General features: G+C 35.4%; 1 protein-coding gene across 1 annotated transcript in view; it reads right to left on the bottom strand.

Annotated features, from left to right (window-relative positions):
* Positions 1 to 997: 997 nt before the first annotated feature.
* LOC123554972 (cubilin-like) overlaps positions 998 to 13,201 on the bottom strand; it is a 64,581-nt gene continuing 52,377 nt past the window's right edge. Inside the window, exons 18-21 of the mRNA XM_045345438.2 lie at positions 12,647 to 12,815; positions 10,280 to 10,455; positions 9,344 to 9,514; positions 998 to 8,418 (exon numbers count right to left, since the gene is read on the bottom strand). Of these exons, the coding sequence (XP_045201373.2) occupies positions 8,270 to 8,418; positions 9,344 to 9,514; positions 10,280 to 10,455; positions 12,647 to 12,815 (665 nt within the window). The 3' untranslated portion in view covers positions 998 to 8,269. The remainder of the gene's footprint in view (positions 8,419 to 9,343; positions 9,515 to 10,279; positions 10,456 to 12,646; positions 12,816 to 13,201) is intronic.

Raw genomic sequence — 13,201 nt, 5'->3', positions numbered from 1 at the left:
ATATAGGAAAAAACTTCAAAAATCTTCTTGTCTGAAACTACAAGGCCTAGGCACCTGGGGTGAAAAGAGGCCCTGCCCCGGGGATCCTAAGTTTTACATAGACTTATATTGGAGAAAACTTTAAAAATCTTCTTGCCTAAAACTGAAAGGCCTAGGCTGTAGATATTTGGTATGTAGCATTGCCTAGTGGACCTCTAACAGAATTGTTCAAATTATGTCCCTGGGGTTAACAGAGGCCCCACCCTGAGGGTCACTTGTTATATGAGTTATATAGAAAAAAGTTAAAAACTTAAAAAATTATCAGATCATATTTCCTAGACTAATTATATTTACCTGATGTACCCAAGTGATTACTGTGACCTTGACCTACTGACCTACTTTCTTGTTTTTTAAGATGCAGTCTTGAAATTTGGATGACATAATTGTACAGTTTTGCATACCGATCTTAAAAATGACTTTCAGTGACAATGAATTTGACCTACTGACCTACCTTATAATATTTTAGCATCAGTTTGCCATTTGAATCATGTGGCTCATATTACTCAGGTGAGTGATTCAGGGTCATCATGACCCTCTTGTTACAGAATTATGCCCCTTTTTCAGCTTTTGTATTCATTCAATTGACAAGGCTGTTAAATAGTCGAGCGGTGCTGTCCTCCGACAGCTCTTGTTTGAAAAAAAATGAGTTATTGTCATCACTTGATCGGCGTCAGCGTTACCTGGTTAAGTTTTATGTTTAGGTCAGCTTTTCTCCTAACTATTAGAGCTATTGCTTTAAAACTTGCAACACTTGTTCACCATCAATAGCTGACTCTGTACAGCAAGAAACATAACTTCATCCTGCTTTTTGCAAGAAAATATGGCCCCTTTTGGACTTAGAAAATACCACAAAAACACACTGGTAGGAGAATATTTCTATTATACAGAGACAAAAAAATCAGGTGAGCGTCTGCACCTGCAAGCCAGTGCTCTTGTTAGAACGAAGTAACAACAAACATTATTTTTTTGTTATTTATTTGTGAAATCAAGCAAGTATTATTCTCTGAATATTCTAAACAAAAAACTAAAAAAGCACTAAAATGCATAACCTATAATAATCAAATCCAATCAGATCAAAGCACATGCAGGTTCCACTTCAAGTCAAAGTAATTCTTCGGGAATAGGCATTACAAGGCAGTTGGTGAAATTTTCCTTAAATCGCTTCACATATCTCTGCAAGTTAAGATCTTTTTTTTCTGTAAATGAACCCTGACTTTATTCTATGTTATTCTGATAACTGACACTGAGCCAAGGTTTCCGATGTCACAAAAGCAAAACTGTCAATTATAATTTTTACAGTACTCTCCAGCGATGGTTACCTGTGACACTGAATATCAAGTAATCTCTAAAAAAAAGTCACTATTAAACAGTTTAGTGAATACTGTAATTAAGGTAGTGGACCTGTAATGACACTCAACAAAATTCTGTGTGATTTCATATTCTCCTTAAGCAGTTCAGCATTCTTCGGACGGAAATGTAGTTGAACACATGTATGGCTTGCCGTAGAAACAGAAGAATACCAGAATCGCAGAGAAATAGGTAATCTGCCCACTGTCATTACAGGTCCACTACCTATATTTTACACCAACAGTGCTTTTATTTGTTCTTAACTGATATCATTTTCAAATTACAGTGTCTTATAATTTCTTATTTACCTGAACATTTGTCCTCTTTTTACAAAAACAGCTGATACATGATGTTTCTTCCCCAGTTTAATCAGTCTCAAAAACAACAACAGCATTGCTTTGTGTGTCCTTTTAAAAAGCTGTCAAACTAGATTGTTTATATATTATGCAGTATTTTACTGCTTTTTCTCCTGTCTCTACTCTTGCTTGTACTCTCTCTCTCTCTAGAAAATAGTATGATGTTGGGAGGAATTAAATACCTTACAAGCACAAAGCACTATCTTAAAATAAATGAAATGTGTATCACACCACAGTAACCAGTGTTTATGAAATTTGACTGTTCTGCAGGGCATAACTGTTTATAGGAAGTTTAATTAAGACATACTGTAAAGTTGGGTATTTTTATAAGGCTAGAAGTTGGGTTTATTTGGAATGCGTTCACATGGTGGAATATACACTGATACATGAGCAATCTGTATTTGTTATGTTGGGTTTTGAGTCGTATGTACTTTTCCAACTTTTGCTTGTGGAGAAAGACCCTAGGTGCCCCTTCATGCAACATTTCAGGCATGGGTTGTCCCCCTTGTAGAACTACCACCCCAACTTGCAAGTCAAAGTTTGTTATCCTGATGAGGTTGTTGTAAAAAGGAAAAACTTACCTGGGTTACTGTGGAGCAAACACAGAACAAGCATGCCATGTCACTTCTACGGCAAACTTACAACCCTTCTAAACATTCCGTAAAATCACAGAGTCTGGTATATTGTGATACAATCACTGTTGATGGAATGTAAAACAAATAAGCAAGCACAATACATCAGTTACATAACGAATAATTATATACAACCTATTTTCACACATCTGGCTCGACAACAATCCTCACGGCCCCACATACTGAATAATTATATACAACCTACTTTCACACATCTGGCTTGACAATAAACCTCATGGCCTGACAACAAAAACAAACATCAGAGAAAAGCTTAGAGCCGAGTATTCCTTTACAATAAAAGTGCACCAAAATAAATGACAATATATAATGGAAATATTGCAAAAAAAAGTCTTACACACCGTACATACATTGTACATAACTTTGTAAGTCTATAAAATAAATCATAAAGTGAACTTAACTGTCTTTAACTCCCTGAGGCCGAAATGCGACTATAGGCGCTATATTTTCTACCCCTGTAGCGTCGATATGCGACTATAAGCGCGTTATCAGAACTCCCTAGGACGGCGATTGACGACTATAGTCGCGGTACCGACATCATGCTAACTGCGTCACATACTTGTTAATTTTTGATAAATCTGATAAAAGCAAAATTATATTGCATTCTGGTTATTATTTCTCAGATGTTATAATTACTAAGTGTGCTACTAATCAGTTCCCTTGTTAAAATAAATGTTTATAATTATGAGGTCATGTAAAGGAAATAAAAAGACGAACTCCGCTGTGATTTTTTTCTTTCATACTGTTCATACATTTTTTCAAAAGAGTAAAATAATGTCGTTGGCCACAGATCTTTCTTAAAATGAAGAAAATATTCATTATCATGCTGATTCTGACATATCAGCTCCGTCGGGTGATGAGACCGATGATGAAATTCCAGTATCAGAGAAATGAATGGTCGGGAAATACTAAGATTTAGAAGGCTGAAATATTCTTACATTTATATCGCATACGATACAAATGGATACAAATAACACACCAAAACATGTTTCATAAAACACAACAAAAATGTATGTAAATAAATGCATGTTTGTAAATTTAATGATTATTCAACCATGGATGTAAATGTTGCAATTTAACTGTCTAAGCGCGTTTCACACAATATTTATGTACATATTTAGAAATAGATTATACATCAAAATAAACCATCGATATTCACACAAAAATAGGTGTAAATTTCAAGTAATACTGATTTAAATATTCTGTGTAAATAACGTATCTATCAATTGGAATATAATGTGTTTACGTGCTTAAATTGTGAATATTTCGAAGTGAAATTATTGTTCAATTTGGATATAAGCCACGGGCGAAATATGATATAAAAATATTTGTTTAAACTTCGAAGGTTTTGTTAGTTTATTTTAACTTACACAAAAGTTAATAATGTTTCCCTGCATTATTTCAATTGACCGCATGCGAGTGTGATTATGATAAGATCAGATAATGTCTTCGACGCCAGGTGGTAATTTTTATCTCGCCGCAGCAGGTATGTTACACTATCGGCCTCAGGGAGTTAAACGATTGCAAGTGACACTAGATTTCTACTACTACTGCATGCAATTTACTATAAACTGCAAATATGTAAATCAGGTACATGGTCACTTAAAAATATTAGTCACAAACTGAAATGTATAAATATAGTGTTTCTGCAATATTTAATAAATCACGTATTTTAAGGCACAAGAATTTATCTCTATAAAATTGTACAAAGATTGTAAGTAAACTGTAAATATCTCCAATTTATGCAGAAATGAACTTATAATAAAAGGAAAAAAAAAAGATAAAAGTTTAAAAAAAAAAACTGCCATGATTGAATCAGATCTCGAAATCAGAGGCCATTTTTTTCTTTTCTATAAAAAAAATGAATACAAAGAAACAGCATTAATACATGATCATATACAACAATAGTAGCAAAAATTAGCACTGTAATAGTAAGTCCAGATATACCACTGTTATTATCTTGTACAATATTTAACTGTGTATTAAGGTGGGTTTAAACTGTACAAAATGTTAACTGGTCCTACAAGGCAACTGTACACTTATGTCACTCTATATAGCCACCAACTCCTATTGTCAATTTTTTGGAAGTCTATGCCTGGTATTTGAGACTACAGCAGTTCAAACTAGTTAGCCAGTATGTCATCACAGACAGTATCACCCAATAACAGTACCTTTCAATGAGTCCTTAAACATGGCAGCAACATTTACAACTTCTTGGCCAAAAATATTATCACTAATTAAGGATAATCATATACTACACATTTGTTCATTATGGACAACGACAAAAAGTTAACTGAAATAACTGACCCGTCGCCACATGTCTATCAAGCTTATCTTAGATCCAAACAGATACTGATTTTTAAAACACACTTGCATACTGCTTATTGACAAAGTGATTATTGTGATTAGTAGATAAGTAGCCATCTATCTCCTAAATCTAATTAATTCATAGTATGTTACTGTTAAACGGCTGAAGCTGAACCTGCATACCTTATTCAAGTTTGGCAAATCATTCCTTTCCCTTAACCAAGAAGAAGCTTTGGGAGAAAAATGCAAACTTTTGTGATATTTCCATCCCGAAAATAAAGTTTAATAAGAGTTGATACATGGCTCATTATCAAACTTCTCTGTCACAATGATGTTTAGAAGGAAAGGTATATTTGTCAATATGTTAAGAACAGTCACTCGACATTATCGTATCCTTCATTTTGAAGCTTGTTTGTGGAATATGCATTTCCAGACCACATGATCTAGGAGGCAGAGCAATCCAACATGAGGCAACTGGTCAATATTTAGCTGAGCACTGTCCACCTTACTTTTATTGTGTCTTACAGGCACATACTTATTGCAATCATATTTAACAAGTACCCTCAATGTCTATACAAAGCAACAAAAAACAAGGTTATCTACAAAATATATCATTAAGCAATTATAAAGCAATGATAAAACAAAAGTTAAGCAATAATAAAGCAATTATTATTCCTTGTTCTTCACGGACTGTGGAAATCTAGGAAACTTCCATCTTAAAAAGTAGATTTCAACAAAAGCTGTCACTAAAGGTGACAAATGCCCCCCGCAGCACCTTGATCTTTGATCTGGTGACCTGGTGACCTTGATCTGGTGACCCCAAAGTCAATAGGGGTCGTGTACTCAATAAGTACTATTAGCATGTGATTTGAAGGTCCTGGGTGCAATGGTTTGCGTGTAAAGTGCCTTCATGCAGAAAGTTAACGTGACGAATGAACGAACGAACCAACGAACAGATGGACAGTTGAAAACTAATATGCCTCCCTTCGGGGGCATAAAAACCAAGTTGATCATTATTCTAATGATGATGATACTTTTTCATTGGTGTACTGCAGTATGAAGCAAGGTTACCTAGAATCAATACAGCCCAGTACAGCCCTTAAATCCTATATATAGCATCTATACAGCAATGGCACCATTTCTGCATTTTGGCAGAAATATTTAATATGAGATTTCTAAATGACTGTATTTAGCCAGAAACAACCCAAAATTCATAAGCAACTTAGTGATGCGTTAATGCATTAAAAGTCAATTGATAAAGCTTTTTCCAATCCCAAACTGCTCAGCCAATTGCCGATGACTTTTGCCATTACTTTCACCTATCAAATTTACTTTTTCTTGCAAAGTTAGCTCTTTACGTTATGTTTTTCCATTTTTATCATTCACAATAAAATTTCATTAAAAGATTGACTTAACCATGTAAGATGCAAAAATGCAATGATTTTAAAACATTCATATTCTATTAAAGTAAAACATTCGCTCAAAACATAATTAGTTTAATTGCTTACCCATCCGAAAAATCGGATACAATTACCACTTGCTGCAATTCCAATTATCTATTAATTTGTACATGTTCCGAATCAATACATCAAACAGTTTCGTTACGTAGTTTTCACTAAATGAACAATCAGTAATGGTACATGAAATAAACAATCAATAAACAATCAAATTGTCATAACTCGGTCACTGTAATTGTTTTTCACATGTCTCTTCTGCATGTCGTAAAGCAGCGTTCATAGGTAATGTTGCAAAATATAACAGTCCGTGTATAACCGCTAATTAGTTGACACTTGCTAATAGCTGAGCAGTCGCATTAAAGAGACCTAAAACAACACAATTTGACAGTTTGGTTCTTTAAAAAGTGGTTGTAATATGTAACAGCCGACCTGTCGCATTTTCCGACCTTGTGACCATTAAATTATAGAGAAAAAAATTTGGTTCTTTCAAAAACTGCCCGTATTAATGGAACGGTCTCATTTTCGGACCGGTCGTTAAGCGGAACTTTACTGTACTATGACCATCTGAGAAGAATATCAAATGAATACTCTGTTTTAGAATTTCATATATTCTAGCATTGTTATTTTTGAAAAGATATGGTTCTGCAGACTGGACTTTTCAAAATGGTGCCACTGATAAATTAACTGGTTGGAGCAATAAACTTTATATAGCGAAATGATAAAATGTGAATCTACCTAATCCTAGAGTTGTGGATCAGGTTGAGATTTTGTCCAAAAATAAGGTTCTATAGTGTTTGGACATATCTCAAACGTAGGAAGGGACTTGCCTTTTTGTTCTGTGTTATACAGTCAATATGTAAAGTTGGTAGCAAGCTGATTTCTGGTTAAAGTGGTATCATATTTGCTATATAACATATAATGGAAACTTTGCAACATTTCTCTTTGACATCAAGAGCTACTAGCAGAAAATATTAATATCCAAACATATAAAAACAGTTGCAATTACAAAGTAGTCTACTTCGGGTATGTTGTATAAAATGAAACCATTACAGCAATTCCTAGTGCAACAACCAGTTGTAAGAAGAACTTAATTAGTACAAAAACCTTATTTACTTAATCACCTACTGTAAGTACAAAGTGTATAATATTGCATTTAAATGTCTGGCATATTAGCCCGAAAGTATAGTTAAGTTGCAGAAAAGACTATAACACTTCACTTTACCAGAAAAAATATCTATATAGTACACAAGAAAATCTAGTTAGCAAAGTGTCTCATAAAAAATTAATTTTTCAACATTGAGTCAACAACATACACAACAACAAAAACTATGAGATTCTCTGGTACTTGTATATTGGTAGTATGAAACATAAAATCAGATCTCAGTAAATCTTAGAACACTTGAAACCAGCTGGAATGTAACAATTTCAAATACAGTAACAAAATTTTGTTCAAAACAGTCTATTTCACATCAACTGAATTAATGAACAATTCATTCTACCACATATACATGTTTAAAAATACAACTGTACAAATGTTCAAACCAGATCATACTTACTTGTAATTGTGTTTTATCAAATAAAATGGGGCATATTCTGGTAATAGTCCACTCTACAGAATGAAGTGTGTTATAATCACCAATCTCCACCCCTAAGAGTGTCCTAAACTTGTAGACATTTAATTTTAACTTTTAAAAGGGTTACTAAATCAATGTATTTTTATTCATTCCATAAATAGAGGGGACTATATCCAGATATTGCCTAAAATGAACATGAAATGCAAAAAAAAATATGTTACAAAAGTAATATGTGTATTCTTTTTGAACAAAAACACAACATAAGTGTACAAGTATACTCTGTGTGTAGTAATTATTGGTTTTTTCTACAAAGACATTGTATACCCCTCCCCAAGTAACATTGTTCAAAATAGACAGTACTTTTTGTCCAAAAAGATTAAAAGTCAGATCATATTATTCCATATTTCATCTAAATTAAAATCTACCCTGAACACAATTTCTTACATACCAAATCTTCTGTACTTTTAAAATCAAACTTTAATTTCAGGAATTATTGATTTAGTATAAAAAAACAGCTTTCTGAACCGATCGTCGACAATCTACGTGTCCTCATGCAGTGAGCCATAGTTGCTGCCAGGTGACCTGCTTCTGCCGCGAACTTTCCTGATGCATCGTGGGACGAACATGGCAAGTATGACACCAACCACTATACCAATCACCAGGCAGACAAACACCCAGACACCTGCCACTGAAATACATGTATAGTAATATCCTGTATTCTTCATGCAACTGTAGCATCTTTTAAGAGAAGTACAAGAAGTACTGCAGAATGCTTCATAAAGGAGAAGTTCTAGCACACAGACAGATTTCCTAATCTCCTCAGTCTTGTTTTTTTCATGACTACAACATCCTTAATCTCTGCAGCCTAGTCCCCACATGACTATCATATCCTTAATCATTGTTGTCTAATCCCTTTACATGACTACAACATTTCCCAACTTCTGCTGTCTAGTACCCTTACATGACTACAACATCTCAATCTCGCAGCCTTGTCTGGTTATATGACTTCTACATCCTCAATCACTGCAGCCTAGTTCCTTTACATGACTACAACACCCTAAATCTCTACAAACTAGTCCAGTATATCTGTATATTTAAGTATGCCTATGGGCAGAATGTCGAGCCCGCCAGCTGTCAAGTATAACCTTGACCTTAGACCTAGGGACCAGGTTCTTGCACGTAACACTCAGTCAGTCTTATAATGTTGAACATTCATGCCAAGTTACATCAAAATACCACCATGCATGAAGAAGTAATGCTCTGGACAAAAAATTTGACCTCTGACCTCCAACTGTGACCTTGACCTTTGAGGTAGGAACATGGGGTTTGCATATGACACTCCTCATTGAGGTTAACATTCATGCCAAATTTAAAGATTGGTCCAAGCATGTCAAAGTTATTATGGTCTGGACAAAATCGGACGTGTGCGCACGCACACACACACACACACACACTGACCCGCCAAAGTGACCACCACATTGAGCTCACTGCAAGCGAGCTCAACAAAAATGAAGAAGTACAGCCCAGACAAGAGCTTGTCTACAGACATATGTACATGATGAAAAGAGTTTCAAGGTAACTAGCCATGTTTCCTACAACAGATACACACTCACCTCCAGATTTCTTCCCTCCCTTGCTTGGTGCTGGTGTTGGTGCTGGTGGGATTGGCTGGGAACCATTACAGTTTTTCTCATCTGTACCATCTCTACAGTCAGGTACTCCATTACATCTCCAGTCTGGGTGTATACACACACCATTGTCACACTGGCTGCTGCTGTTACAATCTACAAAATGTATATACTGTGAAATCATCAATATAATCGTGGGGGACTAATTTTCATGGATATTGTGGTTGAGTCCATCCACGAAATTCAATCCCAACAAACAAGTAAAATTCTCATTAATTTTATGTTCAAAAATTGAAATCCACAAATTCATATCCCAACGAAATTGCCGTTTTGACCAAAACCTACGAAATTTCATGCCCAAGAAATTAACTGATTTCACAGTACAATGTATCAGTATCAGACATAATAAACCAGAAACAAAAGGTGCAAGGTTAGGATTAATCTGGATGATTGCTCTGAATGATTCTGACACTTGTGACCTTGATAAATAGCACTTGTTTGTTGTACAGAGCAGTTATTGCAAGAGTTGGAAAATACAGACAGCATCATGTCTACATGTTTCCAAGTAAATGGAATTACTGACCTGGTATCTTGTTTAGTCAGACACGTTGGTTTGTTAACTACAGATTTAACTATATAAATGAATAAATATATGAGCCGCGCCATGGGAAAACCAACATAGTGGCTTTGAGACCAGCATGGATCCAGACCAGCCTGCGCATCCACACAGTCTGGTCAGGATCCATGCTGTTTGCTTACAGTTTCTCTAATTGCAATAGGCTTTGAAAGCGAACAGCATGGATCCTGACCAGACTGCGCGGATGCGCAGGCTGGTCTGGATCCATGCTGGTCGCAAAGCCACTATGTTGATTTTCTCATGGCACTGCTCATTATATATGTACAGAGAGACAAAATACTTACTGAAAGTATTGTAGGTGAAGTTGAAACTGAAAGGACCACTTGCTGAGTTTGTGTACGTGTATCTGACAAACAGGAAGTTGGTTCTACTGTAAATACGTGTCGCATTTTTCTGTGTCATGTCCACACTGACAGAGGGATCACGCACAGAGCTACCATCATGTATCTCAAGTGCACCACTGAAAATTTACACTACAATTTAACTTACAATGCTAATATTTACAATAAAATGTACTTGCTACCTGATCAGGCAATGCTCAATATTTACAATAAGATGTACTTGTTAACTCACCAAGCAATGTACAAGAGTTACAATAAATGTACTGGTTAACTCATCAAGCAATGTACAAGAGTTACAATAAATGTACTGGTCAACTCACCAAGCAATGTACAAGAGTTACAATAATAACTGGTCAACTCATCAAGCAATGTACAAGAGTTACAATAAATGTACTGGTCAACTCACCAAGCAATGTACAAGAGTTACAATAAATGTACTGGTTAACTCATCAAACAATGTACAAGAGTTACAATAAATGTACTGGTTAACTCATCAAGCAATGCACAAGAGTTACAATAAATGTACTGGTCAACTCACCAAGCAATGTACAAGAGTTACAATAAATGTACTGGTTAACTCATCAAACAATGTACAATATTCACAATAAAATGCACTGGTTAACTCATTAGGCAATGCTCAATATTTACAATAAAATGTACTGGTTCATTCATCAGAAAAAGCTTAATATTTACCATAAAATATACTGGCTAATTCATAAGGCAATGCTCAACAAGAACTGTCACTAATGGTGTCAAATGCCCCCGCAGCACCTTGACCTTTGACCTGGTGACCCCAAAGTCAATAGGGTTGGTGTACTCATAAAATACTACCAGCATGTAAAGTTTGAAGGTCATGGGTGAAGTGGTTCGCGAATAAAGTGCCTTCATGCAAAAAGTTAAGGTTGGCCCCTTTGACCTTGACCTTTGACCTGGTGACCCCAAAGTCAGTAGGAGTGGTGTACTCAATAAGTACTATCAGCATGTGAAGTTTGAAGGTCCTGGGTGCAATGGTTCGCGAGTAAAGTGCCTTCATGCAAAAAGTTAACATTGGCCCCTGTGACCTTGACCTTTGACCTGGTGACCCTAAAGTCAGTAGGGGTGGTGTACTCAATAAGTACTATCAGCATGTGAAGTTTGAAGGTTCTGGGTGCAGTGGTTCGCGAGTAAAGTGCCTTCATGCAAAAAGTTAACGTTTGCCCCTGTGACCTTGACCTTTGACCTGGTGACCCCGAAGTCAGTTGGGGCGGTATACCCAATAAGTACTATCAGCATGTGAAGTTTGAAGGTCCTGGGTGCAGTGGTTCACGAGTAAAGTGCCTTCATGCAAAAAGTTAACGTGACGAACGAACGATCTAACTAACTAATGAACCAACGAACGAACCAATGGACAGACAGTTGAAAACTAATATGCCTCCCTTCGGGGGCATAAAAACAGACATTGGAGTAATGATTGGGAAATGACACGGACTTGACAACAAAAGACAGACATGAATGACAGAATATGATTGGCTAATCTATAGAATGTGTTAGCAATTAATGTACTTGCCAATCATATTTTATTGTTCCTTTTGCATGAAATCTGAAGGAACTAATTCGTTCCTAATATTTACATAATAATCCCTCCTATTTTGTTGAAAAAAAGTCATTGCTTCTTTCCATGTGTATCAGTAAATCAAAATAAATGTCAGACTATATAACTTTTCAGCGTATACAGTCAACATCGTACGGGCATTTCTTCACCGAGGTAATTAGCGACTACGTTTTGCACATGTGTGAATGCAATTAACTTTTGTACCAGCCAAACTGACAAACAATCCAGCTATAACTTTCACGGTTTGTGGACTAAGAAAAGTGTTCATGATGTTTAAACAGATTTTGAAATTATACCGTACATGTTCATAATAAATACAGTTACATTAACAGTTAAAAAAAAACTTTTCTTTTTATCTGACTGAAATTCATTAAGAGACCACTTCTTAGCAGTCCCTTGGATGGTCTCTTAATACAAATAATAAAAATTATGTAGTTGTATCAAACTGATTCAATGATACTTACCATCACAAAAATGAGTTTTAGTTATTAACAAAGGGGAATTTATTTCAACATTCTGACAATTTTGACTGATTTTTTTTTGTTGAGTGCCCATTCTGTTGTTTTCTTCAATGACATCTGACAATGAATGCAGTCAAGTGCTGAGCTGTTCTTGATAATATTACACCAAAGTTCTTTTTTTTTCCTTCTACATGTATAAGTAAATGTAAAGATATGTACGTATGTAAATCGTCTTACTGTAAAGAATATGTGACCTACTTTGTAGCATTTTTATATCCTGTCACTGTGACATTAGCTGACACAATGTTCACAGATTTCTTGGTACCATTCAGAGGCACCTGGATGATCCAGATGCATTCCACAGACTGGTTCTTTGCTTGCGGCACAGTCAGATTTGCAGGATATTTGGTAACCAGTCCACCACAAGCTGAAATACAATTTGGCTGACTGTTTCAAACCAAATGACTTTATTTGATCAATGATTAATAAAAAGACTGATTGCTAAAATGAGTTTAGTTACTTTAGTTTCTCAATGGTCTTGGTGGAACCAGAGTGCTTCACTTAATTTCATGTTACAAAAGTTCTACAACAGAACTAACAAGATTTTCTTCTGATTATTTTTTCTATCACCCACCATAATGCTTCACAACAGACACATGATTAGAAAACATATTCCTTTACTCAGGAAAAGGTCTCTTTTCTTGAATGTGTAAATCTGTTGAAATACAGACAAAAAAGGAACTGTGCTTGGAATACTACAAACAGAACAGAACATTGACTTACAAACACATCTGAAGGTAGTCTAATTAACCT

This window comes from Mercenaria mercenaria, chromosome 15 (assembly GCF_021730395.1).
Source record: "Mercenaria mercenaria strain notata chromosome 15, MADL_Memer_1, whole genome shotgun sequence".
NCBI classification, from domain to species: domain Eukaryota; kingdom Metazoa; phylum Mollusca; class Bivalvia; order Venerida; family Veneridae; genus Mercenaria; species Mercenaria mercenaria.
This window is presented reverse-complemented; position numbering and strand designations above follow the sequence as displayed.